We start from the raw sequence: 20148 nt of genomic DNA on the forward strand, positions 1-20148 counted from the left end.
GCAGTAGTTAGTAGTTACCCGCTGTTGAGCCGATCACAATTGTGGTACCGACAGAACACTGCAGACCTAAGTTCGGAATTCTAAGACCATTCTTGTTCTTCAAGCCACCTCGAGGGAGACGCACACAGATAAACTTAGTTATTAAGATAGGGACGAATAACTTATCAGTGACTAGGTTTTTGATGCTTGATTTATTATCTCAACAAAGATATATGTTCCTCAAACCTGCCCAAAAGGGGAAAACATATTAGTGTAAGATATATGCTGTTATGCATATGTAGATGAATGCATTCCCTCAACCTACTGTAAGCTGGCGATATATCTATATCTAAGGTAAAGTATAACTTTAAAACAGCAACGTCTCAAGTATTGAAGAGACATCCTCCTTTCTTCTTTGGGGAGCCTGGGTTCATTACCGCCCCCTTAGAATTGAAACATTTGTGCTATAGGTGTACCTAATATAATTTATATCTTATAAACATTTTGGTATTGTTTACAATTAGCCGATTCCATCATATAATTAGGAAAGTAATATCTTCTCATATTTGACACTTTGTGGCCTCGGGAGCTCAAGGCTTCCTGCCAGTATTGTAGGGAGAGTCCTATAGTAACCGTTGATGAAAGGTTGATAAAATTTATGAACTGACAGGTAAACCAGAGGATTTGTTGACAAGTTTGCAACCAACTGAGAAAGGTGTAGATGTTAGGGAAAGGAATTATAAATATTTTAACTGGGTTCGAGTTTGATTCAATTTGTTACCGTTTAGAATTAATTTCCCGTTTTGTTTTGTATGCTATATAAGCTCCAGGGTTGATAAAGCGGGTGGCGCTCTACCCTCCATCTTACCCATGCCCTTCTTCACTGTTTAAAAGCTGGCGGCCTACCCTGGGAACTATGCTCTTTCTCTAATCCCTAGTAGCCAGCCTCACGCCAAGTTGTGGAACAACGAGAAATCGTTTACGAATTGACTTAAGTGGTCCACGATAAATAAAAGGCGTGACAAGCTGTGAATTTGGATACAAGTTCCCTCAAATATTTTCTACAGATAGGACGATTCGGAAAACGTTCATTGAAAATTCTTTCGGTCTAGTGAAAGTTACGCGACGCACTGTAAATAAAAATCGCTTCAATTTTTTCTTCCAATGGACGAGAATTGACCATTTTAGAAATTGTTGACGTGGTACCTTTCTACTAGTAAAACCGAAAACTGAATGAGAATATTCTAACTGAACGATGATGTTCACTGTCGTACTGACAGTTTTTGACGTTTTCATAAACAAAAAATAACCTTATCGGGTTATTGAAATTGTCATGAATTGTTATTGCAAAATTGATTAGAATTGAATAATATATACTTATTGGTACGATACGTGTTTTTCAATGAGTGTGATGATGTAAAAATCACATTTATTTCATTGATTTTTTAATGTTATATATGCTCCAAACTAAAACGACCTTATGAATGCTGTAAGGCGTATTTAAAATTATTATTGTTACGGACAGAGAACAATTGAAAATTTATAGAAAAGTAAATGGGGCACGTACGGCCCTGTCCAATTAGGAGGGGTCTCGCAAGAATGGTCTACCGCTTGGTTAACAATGGAACACTTGGTTATTTCAGACTACCAGACATCATTATATTCATCTGGAACAGTGTCATCAGACTTATTTGAAATTACTGGGACGAATAATTAATAATATTGGGCCCAGTACATAATCGTGAGGCACTCCTAATATGATCTGCTTCACCTGAAAGTTAATTTCGTTGGTTGCAACATTTTGATTTGTTGTGCTACCAAATCTAAATATCACATCAAAATCTAACTTATCGTTGTTCATTGAAAAATTGCGATTCATACGGTTTTGCAACCAAAATTTTCATGGAGGGACGAGATTTCAGGTACTTTAAACTTGTGCTTGTTGGCGTCTTTAGGAAATTTGGTTGACTGTACTCGTTTTGGATTTATTCAACGACAAAGGTTCCAGTTCAACTAGTTCGTGAATAGGGGAAGCATTATTTCACTGAAGACTCCAATAATCAACCCAACCATTTTAACAAATTGGTCTTGATAGAGTCCAGAGGGTTCCAAGAGAAAATCCAAGACAATATTCGTTTCACTGTCATTATTATTATTATTTGACCGGCAGGCTATGCACTTTATATCCAGAACCTCTATACCCATCTCGTGACTACAATAGACCAAGATTTTTAGGACACCATCTTAGCAGGCCATGATGAATGCCTCGATTTATCATTTAGACCCACTGTGGAAAGCGAAGATGAGATAAGGTTTTTGTTATTGAAGAATGCCTGTGCTGCCCATCAATCTATCTTTGGGTAGCCGCAATGGTAAAGTGATCTCTGACGTCTGCACGTGGGCTTTATGCTGAACTGGTTTGAATTCGGTGAAAGAGTTGTAATTACCTTTTTCAGTGTCGATAAATGAACGAAGTTCATCAACCACTCGAGTTTGACAATAAATGCTCAAACTCCTGCTATCGCTTGATTGTAGACCAAGCAGAGAAGCGAATACAAACTCCTGATGACTTCACAGTCATTTGGGATGTAAAGTCCTAGCTAGATGCATTATTTTTGGGGTATAGTCGTCGAGTGGGTACAGCTCCTCCCGAGTCCACTTCATCAACCGCTCGTGCTTGCTCAAATTCCTGCTCTCGCTTGATTGTAGACCAACCAGGGAGGGGAATACGAACTCCTGATAACTTCAGAAGCTCCATTCAGTTATGTAGACATTCCAAACTCAAAAGTCCAGGACTTCTTTTATATTCGGGAATGGGAATGATTACAACGGAACGGATGATTTAGGATGTAGATTCCTAGCTAGATGCTTTATTTTTGGGGTATTTACGTCGAGTGGATACAGGTGCTCCCGAGTCCACTTCGGACTTGAAAAGAAATGTTCAAACTCCTGCTCTCGTTTGATTATAGACCAAGCAGGGAGGGGAATACGAACTCCTGATAACTTCAGAACCTCCATTCAGTTATGTAGACATTCCAAACTCAAAAGTTCACGACTTCTCTGATATCGGTGAATTATAACAATGGAATGGTCGATTTGGTATGTAAATTCATATCCAGATGCATTATTTTTGGGGTCTTTACGTCGAGCTGACACAGCTCCTTCCGAGATCACTTCCCTACCCCATATTTGTATAATATTTATACTATTTATTAAATGAAAGAGTACACCAACCTCTGGTAGAGAAATCCCCTCTTGTCCCTCCTGTCCGACCAAAAACTCCTTCTTGATGATGTTTGCCAGCTCGAGCCTCTGTTCGTCGTTCTCGACTTCATATCTTTTGGCGGCGTCGAGGAATTTGAGGCAGCGGTGGTAAGCCGGACCCTTGTGTTCGCACCACTGGTCGAAGAGGAGTTTTCCAATAGGTTGATGGTCCACCACATACTCGTAACGCACATCTGTTGAAGAAGACAAAAACCTTGAGAACAAATATCGAAATTGTACATGATAATAATGAAACAATTTTCACAAATTTAAAAAATTAAATTGAATAGTCGACGTTATTGGTCACAACGGCCACGGTCAAAAATCCAGCACAATCACCTTACCTTGCGCCATTAGATGGAAAAAGAATGCATACTCCATAACGAATTTCTACTGAAAAAAGGTAGAAGAAGAAGGGGGGATTCCGCGAGGTTCTATTCATTGCTATATTTTTTTCTTATCTACATCAAAGACATTGTGTGACTCAACAAACTCATCGCTTTAATAATGTCTATTGCAGATGTATACGAAATGTCAAACATGAAAACCTACAGACGACGAACAAAAAAAATTGGAAAATAGCTTTGACAATAGTTACTTTGAGTTGTGAAAGTTTACATACAAAATTAGAAATCGAATCATTGACAAAACTATTTACCTCGCTCTTTATCAAATACATTTGAAGTAGTGGATGTTGCTATAATATAGTATAAGCGACAATGTCGATCCACCTTTAGTTGTGCCCTAAGTTCAGATAATCCTTCATCTCGTTTATATGTCATGAGATTTGTCGTGTTCCCTGCCATTCTAATGGAAAACAAACTATTTTATAAAAATTTCGTGTTTTTATTACATATTATGTAATGAAACTCTTTTAGCAAAAACATTTTATCTATGTCAGAACCGATCCATCTCAACTAAGCTGTTTCCAAATTCGTCCACATCTAAATCAATCCAAACCAGTAACAATATTCTAACTTTTCTCCCACGTGGGTGAAAATCCATGAAAAATATGTAGGTTATATAAAAATTCCGTATTTTTATTACATATTATATAATATCCATCTCCACTAAGCTGTTTATAAATTCGTCCACATCTAAATCACTCCAAACCAGTTAAAATATCCTAACTTTTCTCTCACGTAGGTGAAAATACATGAAATATATGAAGGTTTTATAAAAAAATTCGTGTTTTCATTACATATCATGTAATGAAACTCTTTAAGATAAATAATTTTATCTATGTCAGGACCGATCCATTTCAACTAAACTGTTTCCAAATTCGTCCACATCTAAACCAGTTAAAATATCCTCTATGTAGGTGAAAATACATAAAAAAATATGAAAGTTTTATAAAATTTTCGTGTTTTTATTACATATTATGTAATGAAACTCTTTTAGCTGAATAACTTTATCTATGTCAGGACCGATCCATCTCAACTAAGCTGTTTCTAAATTCTTCCACATCTAAACTACTCCAAACCAATTACAATATCCCAACTTTTCTCCCACGTACGTGAAAATCCATAAAAAATATGAAGGTCTCCCCCACGCATATTGAACTCATCCATTTGTTCGAAACAAACTTTTTCATCCCTTCGGCAAAATTGTTCGGTATTAGGGAGATAAAGTACGGCTCGAGATAACAGAAAAGTTAGAGAATATCCGCTTTCCGGTGTTATTCTTCGGAAGTCCAATAAGAACCGATCAAATTTATATAAACATAAATCTCCTCGATGCGCCTTGACCACACCAGTCGGCTAATCGATTCTTTGGTTCACTGGTTCAAAGGGCCGAGTTTGAGCGAGTTCGGATGGTACAGTGGCATTCTTTCCGCTGATAAGTTTTATTGACAACCTTCCTCTTTTATTGCTGATCCCTCGATATTTCTGGAAGCGCCCTTGGAACTTTCATGTCGACGGTAATGGCACTGGCCCAGGGAAAAGCTTCAGGAGAATTGGATATCGACATTCAAGGGATGCTTCGACTTGATGAAATATGGCTGTTAGACTATTGCGTGAACAGTGCATTATCTTCATGTCCCTATTATGTTTGTAATTCCTACTACAGAAAATCGATGTAGTTGGGAATGGTTTTGAACAAGAGTCTTCTTACGTAGCACGGCGGAAAATCTCTGGACTATAATCTTTGCATCCGTTGAAACCCCAATTCATCCACGAATTGAATATCGATCGCTTTGACTTGAATCTACAGTGATCACCACGAAATATTCAGATTTACCAGCATCACCACGATCAGTTTCCATCAAAAAACAACCCCAAAATATTGAGCTCTTCCACCTTCTCATCTCTACCAGAGAGAAATCTCTTCCCTTTTTTCTATTTTCAAATCTTCCTCCCTTCATTTCCTCTCATTACCTATCTTCGCATTACTTGTGAACCAAAGATGGTATATCCGGTTTACACGGAATTCAGAAATTAGTTTTGTACAACACTTTATAGATGTCACATGTCATAGATGTCATTTAAATAACAGTAACGAATACATCGTTACAATATGTAGCAAATAACGGATGAGGTTAAATATTGTATAACAACCGAATCCGTTATTTGCGTATCGACCGTGTGTCGTTCAAGACCTTTTGTAATCCCGCTGGAAGATTACATTTTGATTCCGAGGAAAGAACAAACCAAGTTGTAGCTTCGAAAGTTTATGTCAACATTGACTTTTCAAGGTTAGTTTTTTAAATCGTACGCCAAATTAGAGTATTACCCACAGAAATGTTATTTATAAAATTATTTTTGTTCTCGAGACGAAAGTCTGATGGATACACATCAAAGAAAGCAAAACTTTTGTCTGAAGAAGAAATAACTAAGTTTTTGTTGAAGGCAGATGATCATACATGGTTGCTCTGAACGGCCGCCGGCCGTTAAAAAATCTAAACGGACGGAGGCTGTTAATATTAACTTTTCAATTGTCATCTGAATACCGTTAAATCAAAATAACAGTATGTGATTACGAAAATCACTATAACGACGCATCCGACTTATGACGTTAACAATCTTCGAGGAAGGGTTTTGACGTGATGTAAAATCTATTGAACTGTGAATGACAATTTGGCATTACATAAATGTTTAGTTTGGAATGATGAATAAGGGGTTTGAGAAAGGCACTTGAGAGAAGATAGCGAGACATGCAAGAAGCCGGTTATGAATAATACCGATTATGGTAGTACTATTGAAACAGCGATGAATTCGAGTATTTTCTGTTTTGTCTCTACTGTACTAGATGTATAGATTTTTGAGTTCAAAGGGATGAGTCAGTGTGAATTCAGACCTTTTCCGGCTACTCATCCATTTCTCATGAGCTCATTGCGTTTCCTTTCATCTTTTCATGACAACAATTTGAACAATATTATTCCATGCCTTAATCCGTATATGTTCTTTGTTTAAAGGGATGAGTTAGAGTGAGTTCAGATTTTTTTCTCATGAGCTCATTGCGTTTTCTTTCATGTTTTTTTGACACCAATTTGAACAATATTATTTCATGCCTTAACCTGTATATTTTCTTTGTTTAAAGGGATGAGTTACAGTGAGTTCAGATTTTTTCTCATGAGCTCATTGTGTATTCTTTCATGTTTTTTTGACACCAATTTGAACATTATTATTTCATGCTTTAATCCGTATATGTTTTGTTTAAAGGGATGAGTTAGAGTGAGTTCAGTTTTTTCTCATGAGCTTATTGCGATTCCTATCATCTTTTTATGACACCAATTTGAACAATATTATTTCATGCCTTAATCCGTATATGTTCTTTGTTTAAAAGGATGAGGTAGAGCGAGTTCAGATTTTTTTTTCATGAGCTCATTGCGTTTCCTTTCTTTTTTTTTATGACACCAATTTGAACAATATTATTCCATGCCTTAATCCGTATATGTTCTTTGTTTAAAGCGATGAGTTAGAGTGAGTTCAGTTTTTTTTCTCATAAGCTCATTGCGTTTCCTTTCATATTTTTATGACACCAATTTGACCAATCTTATTCCATGCCTCAATCCGTATATGCTCTTTGTTTAAAGGGATGAGTTAGAGTGAGTTCAGTTTTTTATCTCATGAGCTCATTGCGTTTCCTTTCATATTTTTATGACACCAATTTGACCAATCTTATTCCATGCCTTAGTCCATATATGTTTTTTGTTAAAAGGGATAGAGTGAGTTCAGTTTTTTTTTCTCATGAGCTCATTGCATTTCCTTTCATCTTTTTATGACACCAATTTGAAAAATCTTATTCCATTCCTCAATCCGTATAGATCCTTTGTTGATTGGTTATCAGTTTCTTCTATGCATAACTTTTGTTATCCAGTGCTTCACATTCATACAAAACATGAAGAGTTAGCTGCGTTGCCTGCAGCTGAGATCTTCATTGTATACATCGCTATTTCATTGAGGAGTTCTTTGAATGGACACTCTCCGGTGAGAAGCCCTGTAGTTATTTTCGGCCGATTCTGATTCAGTGATTCCGAAGAACGTTTCTGAATAATATAGATGATATTAGTCATACAGTTTTCAGTTCTGGGTGAGATGAGTATCGTTCAAACTATATAAACGTTGACGATATCGCGTTTTTATATAGTGTCGTTGATGTTTCCCAAAAGACGCCACCACATTTTTTAGTTTTCCTTGGAAAAAATATTTCTCTGTTCTCATCCAGAATACTCAATATTGAAGTCTCTTGTGTGTCGAGTAATTCCCCGAAGTCTCCAATCACAATCAGACGACACAGTCAACAACGACCGTAGGCGGCAACTCCATTTTCCAACTTGTCAAAGGAATTCACGACAAACCCACCTGAAACCGCGGATTTAAAACTTCTCTCCGAACGTTCGGGATTTCACCGACAGCCGTACACTAATTACACAACTTTCTGTGGCTCTGCGTGAACTATTACACGGCGTTTTCTGCCCACGAAGTTGCACCGTGGGCAGCGAAACTCCCATCACTTACCGCTCCAGCACCGCATTGCAAAACCTTTAAAGCCTTTTGGCCTACATCTGCTTTCCCGTCGAATTATCCTTTTATCTTTCGCTCTGGCATCTGTTCCAACGTAAAAACGTATGAATATGAGTGGTGGAGGCGAGAGTCTCCTTTAACATGGTATGGAGGGTAATTTTTGGTGCTGAAAGAAATGTAATCGGCTGGATTCCTTGCGAGGAAACGGGGAAAATGTGATACGAGGTAGACAAGGTGTTGGAATTTGGGATGGATATCAAAACAGTTGAAATAGCATTTAACGGAGAAGCACATGTTTTCCATTTCTAGAATGTTTTCGACCCCAAATAGACGAGTTCCAAAATGTTCTGAAAGTCTGTTAAAACAGATCACATTTTCATTGAACTTTTACACCTGGATGAACCATTCTGAGTGACGCATCTAAGCTTACGAATTTGCCAAGAACCCTTGTTTCCATATTTAACTTGTCTGTTGATTTTCCCGTGCGGTACACGTTTAGTTACCTTTTAAAGCAAATCAAGCAATCTCATTGCATTCTTTGAATAATGTCTTCGCTATGCACTCGAAATAACCTTACTTTTCGTTGCCAAAACTTTTCATTTTCAAATAGAATTTGATTTTTCGTCATTCATGATAATAATTACACAATTTTCACAAACATTTCAATTTCCAGAAGCGTTTCCCTAACACTATAGCTTCCTCGGTAGCTTCCACCGAAACTTTCATTAAGTAACGGGTCAGTCCATTAATTTTTTTTCTGTTGATAAAACTAACTATTTTTTTATTCAACTAGCACTTTACTGCGAAATTTTCACTGATTAGTTTACAAAACCGCTACAAGTGTTTTTCGAAAAGGGCACATAATATCTACAACAGGTAAAAATAAGGCGGATATTTAGAGTAACCATATTGTAGAAACAATTTTCTCTTTCTCTGGCACTCCTCAATTCAGCTCCCGTAATATTTCATGAACACTAAAGATATCACTGTCCTACAGCAGTTCAGGATCTTTCATTGATTAGTACCCCACACCTGACACCAATTGACACCATGTTGTAGGACCAATATTTTTCTTCTTTCACTGGCATCACACTCAATTCAGCTCACGTGGTATTTCATAAACACTTGAGATTACACTGTCTTATAGCAGTTGAGAAGTAAAAACAATTAAGTAGCTTTCATTGTTCAGTACCCCACACCTGACACCAATTGTCCACGAGTGAATTCCAGCGTTTGTGAAACCTTCATTCTTGTCCGTTTCAATAGATCGGCACGTGGATGCTCTAGAAACCTATTAACCTTGAATCCTATCGCCTCCAAGGATAGCCAACACTTCCGGCCGACTGAAACATGTCCGTCGATGAAAAACAACTGATTGATCCAAAACTCCTCGTACGTGATGTCGAAGTTTCGGCACGCTCTCGGTATCGGAGTGTGGATCAGCTGCAGCAATTCCGCGAATAAGCCTGAGGATCTTGATAAATCGAATGAAAACGAAATTTCCTGGCACGACTTTCGAAGCGTAATCACTTTCAAGGACTTTCCCGAGAGAAAAATAGCTCCCTCTAAAAATTCGTGAGACGTGAAACGTCGGAAATCGATAAGTTGTCATTTATATTGGCGAAGTTTTCGGGGGAAATCTACCCCGGTTAAGTATGTGGAGTTAGCTAGTCGCCACGTAGGATCGAGTTTCCGGGAGAGGCGGAAGTTATTAGTTTCTTCGAAGGGTTGACTAACTGCAGAGAATGGGGAAATGGAATCTTGGCAGTATCTATGGCAACGAAGAGATTTGTGAACTTGAACTTGGAAGGAGGAATTTTTAGGAGGCGAGAATAATTTTGGATCGAGCTTCTATTATGCTGATTGATTTCTGAATAAGGATTTCATTTGGAGCACATAATTTTTTCTGAGTTGGCTACTCTGTGTATCTGTCATGTTGATCGATCACAAAGAAAACAGCGAATGAAACTCAAAAGTGGACAATATGTCAAGTGACAAACGAACACATGAATTCGTAACAAAATCCTCACACTATTTTGGATGAAAAAATGAATATAATAGTAGTATAGCTAACGTGGTTCTAGATGTAACCCATGCCATCGAGTTCTCCATCGAGGTCGTTAGGGGTGTCGTTGTTTGGGGTGAAGAAGTGTGTCAAAAAGGCCTTGTTTGCGACTTTCAAACAGCGAATGAAACTAAAAAATGAAAAATACAAACGGCATCTATCGGGTCTTCCAACAAGGACTTCCGAACTTTGACAATTGATAACGGCCATCTTGTTGAAGCCATATCTGTCAAATTGGTTGTCATTTATTCAGTCTGTTTTGCCAAATCACTATTGGCAGATATAGCATTCAACAACACGTGCAAATAATAAAACTGTTTCATCAAAATGACTGACCATTTTACGGTCGCCATAATCGCCTACCGAAAGTACTATTTGCAATGTAATGGAGGAATTTGAGTCTACTGAGTCTACGAAACGCAAGATCTGCCGAAAACTTTGCCGCTATCTGTGAGAGTGTGCAGGAGAATCCGAGGCAGTCTATTTCTCGTTGCTCACAAGAACAATGGCCTTTCGCAGACCGCAACTTGTCGAATTTTGCGTCGTAACTTGTGTCTGCACACGTACAAAATTCAACTGACCCAGGAACTGAAGATAAACGACTATAGACAACGACGTGTGTTCGCTGAATGGGCATGGAGCAGTTGGCAACTGACCCTAATTTTCAAAGAAAAATCATCTTCAGCGATGAGGCTCATTTCTGAAATGAATGATGGGTATGTGAACAAACAAAATGGTTGGATTTGGAACTATACCAATCCACCTAAGATCCAAGGGCGTCCAACGCATCTCGAAAAGTCACTGTTTAGTGTACATTTTGGGCTGACGGCATCATTTGTCCATATTTCTTTGAGAACGACGTGGGCCAAATCATCACTGTCAACGTCCAGCACCATCATAGGTCGATGATTACCAACTTCCTTTGGCCTGAATTGGATGATTTGGACACCTATGGTTACAACAGGAAGGCGCTACGTGGCACACAGCTCATGCCACATTGGATATGCTGCACGAGCGATTTGAGGGCTTGGTCATCTCACGTGGTGGTGATGTGAACTGGTTACCGAGATCGTGCCCCTAACTAATGTATTAGTTCAATGACTGTGTATTGAGCAGGACATATTGAGAAAGTCGTCTATGCCTAACAGAAACATTATTGGTGCATGAACTCTGGGTTGGGCCAGGTTCGAATGGAAAATGAATTAGGGGATACTACTTTTCGAACAAAATCTATGACTCGTAACGAGATACCTACCTATAAATATTTAAGGAAGCATCGAAGAATAAGGGAATGTTCAATATTATTGTTGATTCACAAAAAAAGTTCATTGACCTCAAAAACATTCAAAATTATCGGGAAAAAATGTCATTGTTCAAACGTGGTGTCGGGAACTTGGTGGTCCTTCATGACATAGTGATCAGTAAAAGTTTTAACGAACATCTGCAGAGCTTGAGGAGCGTTTTCATGAGGCTGCGGAATGCTCATTTGCAGATCAATCCCAAGAAGTGCTAGTTTTTCCAGGAAAGAGTGAATTTCTTGGAACACGTTGTGTCCTCAAAAAGAGTTGAAGCAAATCCAGCGAAAATCAAGGTAGTGCAAGACCAATACCGAAGAGCAAACACGACTAAGAAGTTTGTTTGAACTCTATAGCTATTACTGGAGTTTGATGAAGGACTTTGGAAAAATTGTCAGGCCGCTGCACAGCTTGACTGAGATGAGAACCCCCTTCGTTTGGTGCTCAGACTGCAACAGCCCTGAAAATATATTTTGACCAGGGCCACAGTCTTGAACATATCCAAAGGAGGGCTTCTATATACTCGACACTGATGTATCCCACTTCTGACACCAATTGTTAGGTTTTTTCCTAATTAAAAGCATGTGATGAAACTAGAAGATACTGGGTGTGCTGAAATTTATTCAAATAACACTTTCTGTGAGATTTTCATCAAACAGTTTACAAAACCCGCGAGACGCGTTCTACTAAAATAGCTTTTTTCAGGCATGTTCAATACTTTAAAGCCCGAAGAAGCCATTTTACAGTGAAACACGTGTAGGGGTTTTGTAGAACTGTTAAGTGAAAAATATCATAGTGAGATATCATTTGAAATCTCGTTCAAGGCGATAAATGAAAAATCGAAAAATATAATTGGATCATCAGACAACCAACAAGAGATATGGTAAAGCTAGATAGTTTACTGGATAGTTTATAAAACCGCAACACGTGTTTTGCTATACTTGCTTTATCTCTACTTCTAAAAGAGCGAAGGAGGTCAAACGGGAAAGTAATTCTCTACACTAGAATCCCTTATTCGTTCAATACAAGAAACCAATTCAGTTCCATCTGTTTACCTACAACAGTATCATGCAGAATAAACACAGTAAACCACCAGTATTCCGCTTTTATACACCCCGATAACAAACCAAGGAAAAATCGTCTCATCGTATCGAGTGGTTTCATTGCCAATTCGTTTTATGTTTCATTTTGTTTGTTCTCCTTTCTTACGTAGAATTGGACGACGACGGTGTATTTTGATTTGGTCGTTATTTCTTAGTTGAGCGTCTGGAATATCCTGCGCTCTGATTTTATACGCTCAGCTTCGTTTGGAGAGATGGGGCTTGAAAAAGTGAAGACTTTTTCAAACGAATCGCTAGCTACATTGGCCGGAAAATAAAGAAATTCAGAGTTCGGGAGATATTTATGGGATGTCGGTAAAAATTCCCTGGGGTATCTTTGCTGCCTTGATTTGTTATCTGTCAGAGCTAGCGACCTACATTCGGATTTTGGAAATTGTCCTCTCGAATACAGGGAATTCAATACGAAATGCCTTTAGAGCTTCTTTCAAAATCACTTCAGATCGAAGGTAATTGAGATTTTCACTTGTAAAAAATGGAGCTATGGCTGCTATTAAAGGTCTGTAAAAGATATAATGATTAATGATGAAATATTGAACAACATCTCTAGTAGCGAATCTGTAGTTCGAAGAAAAAAATGGCATTTAAAAAATTATGAAAAGACGTCGTATTTTATTTCCCACAACATCAAGTTGTCCGACTAGATTTCCATATGGCCGCCATATTGAATTTTGAGAAAATATACGGAGTTTGATTTAAAGTTTTTGTCTCCACTTCATTTCCGGTTGAACCGAAATCGTTTTTCAATTATTTCCTGAAGAAATTATATCCAAGTATCCAAGAAATTACTAAAATAGTTGCATTTTCGACTACTCCCTTTTTGATTAATCATAGAAAGAATTTTTCTCAGAAAGTTTTGTGGAAAATTGAATCTACTAAAATAGTTCTGCAGATGGTAATGATTTGGAAAATGTAGCAGCCGAACCTTTCACGCGCCAAAAACTTTTGTTTATTTTCCATAAAATCTCAAATCGACTGGCGCTACGTTTAGTCAACGGAACATTTATTAATTAGTCAAGCCGTCATACCAGTTTGAGGTCAGTGGCGTCGTTACAGAAATTTTTCATCATCGCAAAACAAAATCAATTCTCAAATTTTTAATAGATATGAGTAAAAAGTTCGATCAACATTGACAGATGATTCATTCAAATACTATCGTGCAATTCAAATTTTGAAAACATATGTCTCGTCATACGTGTTTTCAGTGAAAAACCACAAAGAAAAAAGTCACAGATAAATATTCTCTGAATCAATATTCCATACAATTTTTTTTCCGACTTTCACATTATTAATAAATATCTGAATCAAAACTAGTACCATCCCAGATCTACAGAAATTATCTAAAGGGGACAAGTTTGATGTCGGTAATTATAGACCAATATCAATAATATGCAACTTCGCCAAAGTGTTTGAAATCCTCATCTATAGCAGGTTATATCCTCATTTGACCAATCAAATTACATCACTTCAACATGGTTTTATGAAAGGTCGCTCGACAATCACCAACCTTTTCAATGTTACCCAATATACCGCTGAAACTATTGATAGGAGATCCCAAACTGATGTCATATATACGGACTACTCTAAGGCGTTTGACAGACTTGATCACGGATTACTGCTATCGATATTGTACAGGTACGGCTTTTCTCTGACCCTGATTCAACTTTTTATATTATACTTCACTGACAGGCGACAGTATGTTATATTCAATGGCTTCAAGTCCGTGGATTATGCAGCTACCTCGGGTGTTCCACAAGGAAGCAATCTAGGTCCACTTCTCTTTAACGCGTTCATAAACGACATAGCTGAGGTCATTGACATCAACTGTTTGATATACGGGGATGACCTGAAATTACATTGTGGCAATTATATCAATGGCATCGAGGACTGTCCCTTAATCTGAAACTTGTTGAGCAATGGTGTTTTCGCAATAATCTTCCTTTAAACGCGAGTAGATGTAAGTAATGACGTACACACTAAGAAATCGTCCATTCTCATATTAATATAGAATAAACGATATTCCACTTCAACGGCCTCACACCGACCTAGGTGTTACCTTCGACACAAAACTTTCCTTCGTACCACAGATTGAAGCCATTCTGTCTGTTGCAAATGGAATGTATGGATTTATTGCCCGAATCTTCAGAGATTTCAATATACCTAGACCAACCTCTAGAGTGGTTAATCCTTTTTATCTGTCAACACCACGTACAAATATTGTGAAACGTTCACCTCTGCGTAACATGTGTGTCAAATGCAATACGGGCTGGCCCGCTAAGGCAGAAATCTTAACCGGACAGATGCAGAAGGCTGTCATTCTTGGCTCATTGCGCTTGCTCAGGGCACATGATTCTCGAACCCAATGATCACTTACCCCACGGTGTGGGGAGTGGTTGTTGGTTGATAATGCTGGCGCGCCTTTCCGAATATATTGGGGCTTCGGGGGATAGGGCCTGGCCAGCGCATACTACGGTAAAAATAATAATAATAATGAACTTTATTGAATATACGCGTAAAACATGAAATAAAATGACAAAAATAAATTAATTGTAAAACTACTTGGACATGAATTACGATCAGGCTTATCATTTTCGGCTGGGACACCCGACCTGCAAGAATTTCCGCCGATCTGTAAAACGTATTTCCAATTTTTTGAGCATTGTGAAATTTTTGGGTGGGGGGTTCAAAAATTTTACTGTCGAAAATGATTAACCTGGTCGAGATTCATGTCTGGCAGACCCGACCTGCAAGAATTTCTGTCCTCCTACACGATTACGAGAGCAATGTCTACTGAGTACAATTTTCTGATCCGCAGACCTGCAAAATACACACATCGGAAAAGTCTAGGGATATTTTTATAACATACTGAATATCATAAAAATAAATGCATGAGGTCGTTTAATTTCGATTAAATTGGTACACTCGACCACCCTGTAGATTTCTATGGGTTGAACAAAGCCTGCAAAAACGGTAACTAATCTTTTATCAAGTTTTTTACAAACTGTAGGTTTTCGGCTGAAATGAATAATCTGAAAGTGTCGAGTTTGTACATTCTATGCAGTTCTTGCTCAGCAATTAAACTGGAAATATTGTGCTTTAACATGGAACGCCATCACTTACCATTGGCTGAGATGAATAGAGCTGTAGGGCTTCTTCAAGGTGGCATGTGACAAAATGATGTAGCTCTTCGTTTGGGGGTCTCCCAAAGTGTTATCAGTCGATTGTGGCGGCGTTTCCGTGAAACTGGCAGTCCAGCCGAACAACATCCAGGGCGAGGACGCGCTACAACTGCAGTTCAAGACCGATTTTTGGTCTTAACCGCAAGAAGACAACCGACAATCACAGCACCTGAGTTGGTTAACGTGTTGCAGCAGACGCACCAGGTAACCATTGGTCGTGATACTGTCAGAAATCGACTGCATGAAGCAGATCTCCACAACAGAAGGCCACTTAGATGTCCACCTTTGTCGAGAGGCAATCGCGGTAGAAGATTAGAGTGGTGTCAAGAACATCAAAACGGGGATGCAAATGATTGGGCCACAGTTTTGTTTACAGACGATCCAGATTTGGATTTCATCCAGATTCTCGTCGAGTAAGACTGTGGAGACGACCTGGAAATAATGAACGTTTGAGACACGTCCAGGAAGTCCACACATACAGAGGTGGTACAGTAATGCTATGGGGCGGAATCATGATCGGCGGCAGAACCGATCTTGTTCTACCTATCGTCCGTCCGTTTGCTGGTGCTGTTGTGAAAACTTCCACCTAATGCACGATAATGCTAGTCCACATGTCGCGCGTCTAGTGACTGACTGGCTCACCAACGAAGGAGTTGATGTATTGCCATGGCCAGCACAATCACCGGACCTGAAACCCATCGAGCATGTGTGGGACATGTTTCAACGAAGAATTACTCCGCATATGGGGAACATTCACACAACGTTTCAATTGAGAGAGCTTTTAATCGCTGAATGGGCAAATGTACCTCAACAAGACATTGACAATCTCATTTTGTCGATGCACGATAGATGTAGGGCCGTAATAAACCAGCGTGGAGGCCATACTTTGTACTGATTCCAATTTTTTTTGTATTATGATTTTTTTTCGGGGTGCCAAAGAAGAGCCATATTTTTTTTAGTTTTGTTTATATGCGCACTCAGTATTTTTGACCATTTAATAAATTTTGTTGTAAGTTACATTCGTTTAATAATCACCCGTCAACTTTTTTTCCCTAAAGCGATCTAAAAAAAAATTATTGCCATTTTTAAATATATCCCTAGACATTTCCGATGTGTGTAGTTATACCCAAAATTCTGCAACAGTTGATTAGTGGTTAAAATGATTCGGACGATTCAAGAACGACACTTAATAATAATACAAACGTAAAACCGTTCAATCGTGATATTATTCGATCCTTTCTCAAACTGAAAACCGTCAAATCAGAGACGGTACGTCCTAACACGAAGTCATCAAATCGAAACTTGTGAAAGACGCAATACTGGCCACTTGATTCCTAAAATCGTCTCCTAATCAATAACAGATTAGATCTGAAAAAACACCGATATAAATGTCCTCTTGTCACTTTCCACAGCGGTATACATAAATTATTTGCGATGGCGTTGAGTGTTTTACGTTCTTCTCAAAGGATCGAAAATAAAAATGGGAGCATCGAACAGTGGCGTCCTGAAAGCATTAGCTAGAGGGCTTCGTTGAGGACTGCTGAGAGGCCAAATCGGAGTATGCGGTTCAGATATTTTTGTGGGTAAATTTTCGTTTTGAGGGCACCCGGCGATTTTGAAAAAATTTTTGAGTGTACTTACGTATTTTGATGCGTAGATTACGAATCCGAAAGAAAAAAGAACAAAGTTACGGCTCTTCAAAGTTCAGAAAAGGGTGACTTTTCAGCCTTCTTTTTCACAAAATAAACTATTTAAAAACACAAGCATTCATTCACTAGGTCACCTTTACACCTCATTCGTCCTTCTTTGACACTTATTGCCCAGGCATTTGGCAATGATAGTGTTAATTAATGCATTGTTCGACGTTGGTTTGTGAAATTTCGTTCCGGAGATTTTGGCTTCGAAGATGAGACCCGAAGTGGTCGACCAGGACAAAGATTTGATGACCCTGCTGGAGACTAACGCATCACAAACGGCGTGTGGGTTGGCGGAAGAACTGGGCGTCAGCTCTCCTGTTGACTAGTGTCGGAAGCACTAGAAGAGATCCGATATTTCTCCACGCCAACGCCCGCCCGCACGCAAATAACCGCGCGAAACAAATTCTATGCCGAAGTTTTGCCTGACTCATACTTCCTAGACCTCTCACCAACCGACTACAATCTTTTCATTGACACTGGAAGTCACAGCATTCTGAATATGACCTCTGACTTCATGTCTCCAACTGTCAACTACGAACTGCCTTATAAAGTACTATTCCCGAGTAGAGAGGACTGGATCCTCCGGGAGAAATAAATATGGAGAGCAAATACTTGTTGGTTCACAGATGGATCAAAACCACCTTCCGGTTCTGGTATTCATTGAGATATTACAGTTTAAAGTAGACTCATAAAAACTGACAAAACTTCAGTAACTACCTAATAAAACAGGCTCTCATAGTCCATAGTGATATGAAAATCTGTTCTGTTTAAAATCTATGTTTTCCGTTAACCAGCTGTCGCACGCAGAAGTCGAAACTTGTGCGAGCTAAGGATTAACGAGGTCTTACCTTTCGAAGTGTGATTTCTAACACGGGTTGGACGATAGCAAGTGAAGATCGATCGTTCAGACTAGGGCTTGAACCACCGACCAACACGGCAGTCAATTCGAGTGAGTGAACAAAGCACCCACGTCGAACCACTTGGCTTCTGACCGACCATATGAAACATAAAAGAGCTTTTTCTTAGAAGATACATAAATTTGACATTATAGCATTCATTTTGTAACAGTGTCAACAGAACAAATGAAAAAGTCCTTGTGGAAGACTCATTTGGTTTCATAAATAACAGCATTTATAACAGTGGGTATACTTAGTTAGCTGGAAAAAATGTAGATTGGAGGGAAACAATCGTTTTGCACGGAAACAATTAAACTAGCAAGTCAATCAAAGTCCACAGCAGATGATCGTAATTTTTGGTATCAATTTACAATTTTTTTTACATAGGTCGTGACCAGCACACAAAAATTTCAGGTTCAATTAAAATTTTCTCAACGGCAACTTAACATTTGCTGCAAAAATTAACGATAGTTGGAGATCAAGCACAAGATGGTCACTCAACAAAAACAAGATCCTTTGAAACATGTCAATCCCTATACAAATAAACACTGGAATGTGGATTGTATGAATTTCATTATTTCCCAGAGTTTTCGTGAATTCTCAATCACGTAACTGAAAGATATTTCAATACGTCATAATTCACGTTCAAGGCGATTGTTTTCGTTACACCCATATTTTTTCAACAATTATTCACACCTCAATTTTCCGACGTCTTTTGTCCTTTCGATCAAAATTAATATTTCCGTCAATAGTTGGAATCCTTCCATGCAAAACGTAAATCAAGTACGTAATAATATTACTCAATATTTGCCACAATAATTAATGAACAAATAAATATATATTCGCGTCACAACGAGCCTTCAAACGCCTCCGAAACGTCATCCGTTATTCGGACCGTTGTAGTCCAGATAAATTAGTCATTCAGTCGAAATGTTTTCAACGAGAAGTTACAACAACCAACGTATCACTCTTGAAAACAAATCAAAATCAAAACTGTTGTGTATGCGATGGCAAATATAATAAAAGGAAAACTACCCGAACTGGCCGACAGCGTCTGACTAAGCAGTTGGCAAGAGAGAGAAAGAGAGAAATAAAGAGAAAGAGAGAGAGAGAGAGAAAGAAAGAGAGAGAGAGAGAGAGAAAGAGAGAGAGAGAAAGAAAGAGAGAGAGAAAGAAAGAGAGAGAAATAAAGACAGAGAGAAAGAAAGAGAGAGTGACACAGAGAGAAAGAGAGTGACAGAAAGAGAGACACAGAAAGAGAGTGAGAGAGCGAGAATGAGAGAGAGATAATGAGAAAGATAGCAAGAATGATAGAAAGATAGCGAGAATGATAGAAAGATAGCGAGAACGATAAAGAGATAGCGATAATGATAGAGAGAGAGCAAGAATGAGAGAGTGAGAGAATGACGGAGAGAAAGAGATAGAGAGAGAGAGAGAAAGAAAAAAAAGAGAGAGTGACAGAAAGAGAGAGAATGAGAGAGAGAGAGGAAGAGAGAGAGCGAGAATGAGAGAGAAAGCGAGAATGAGAGAGAAAGCGAGAATGAGAGAGGTATACAGTGTCACCATTAAAGTGCGCACCAAATGGGAAACTTTTTTTTCGAAAAGTTTCAATGAAATTTAACTTCGGCACTTTTTTGTGCTTTAAATTTAACTTAAAATGATACCACCAACTGCGACCCACTGACGTT

At 38.5% G+C, this 20148-nt stretch overlaps 1 protein-coding gene across 1 annotated transcript in view; it reads right to left on the reverse strand.

Annotated features, from left to right (window-relative positions):
• Gprk2 (G protein-coupled receptor kinase 2) overlaps positions 1-20148 on the reverse strand; it is a 138873-nt gene that overhangs the window by 80904 nt on the left and 37821 nt on the right. Inside the window, exon 3 of the mRNA XM_023173242.2 lies at positions 3214-3437. Within this exon, the coding sequence (XP_023029010.1) occupies positions 3214-3437 (224 nt within the window). The remainder of the gene's footprint in view (positions 1-3213; positions 3438-20148) is intronic.

Source organism: Leptinotarsa decemlineata, unplaced genomic scaffold (genome assembly GCF_025532065.1).
Source record: "Leptinotarsa decemlineata unplaced genomic scaffold, Ldec_3_MD MMD2_tig00001064_RagTag_RagTag, whole genome shotgun sequence".
Classification (NCBI taxonomy): domain Eukaryota; kingdom Metazoa; phylum Arthropoda; class Insecta; order Coleoptera; family Chrysomelidae; genus Leptinotarsa; species Leptinotarsa decemlineata.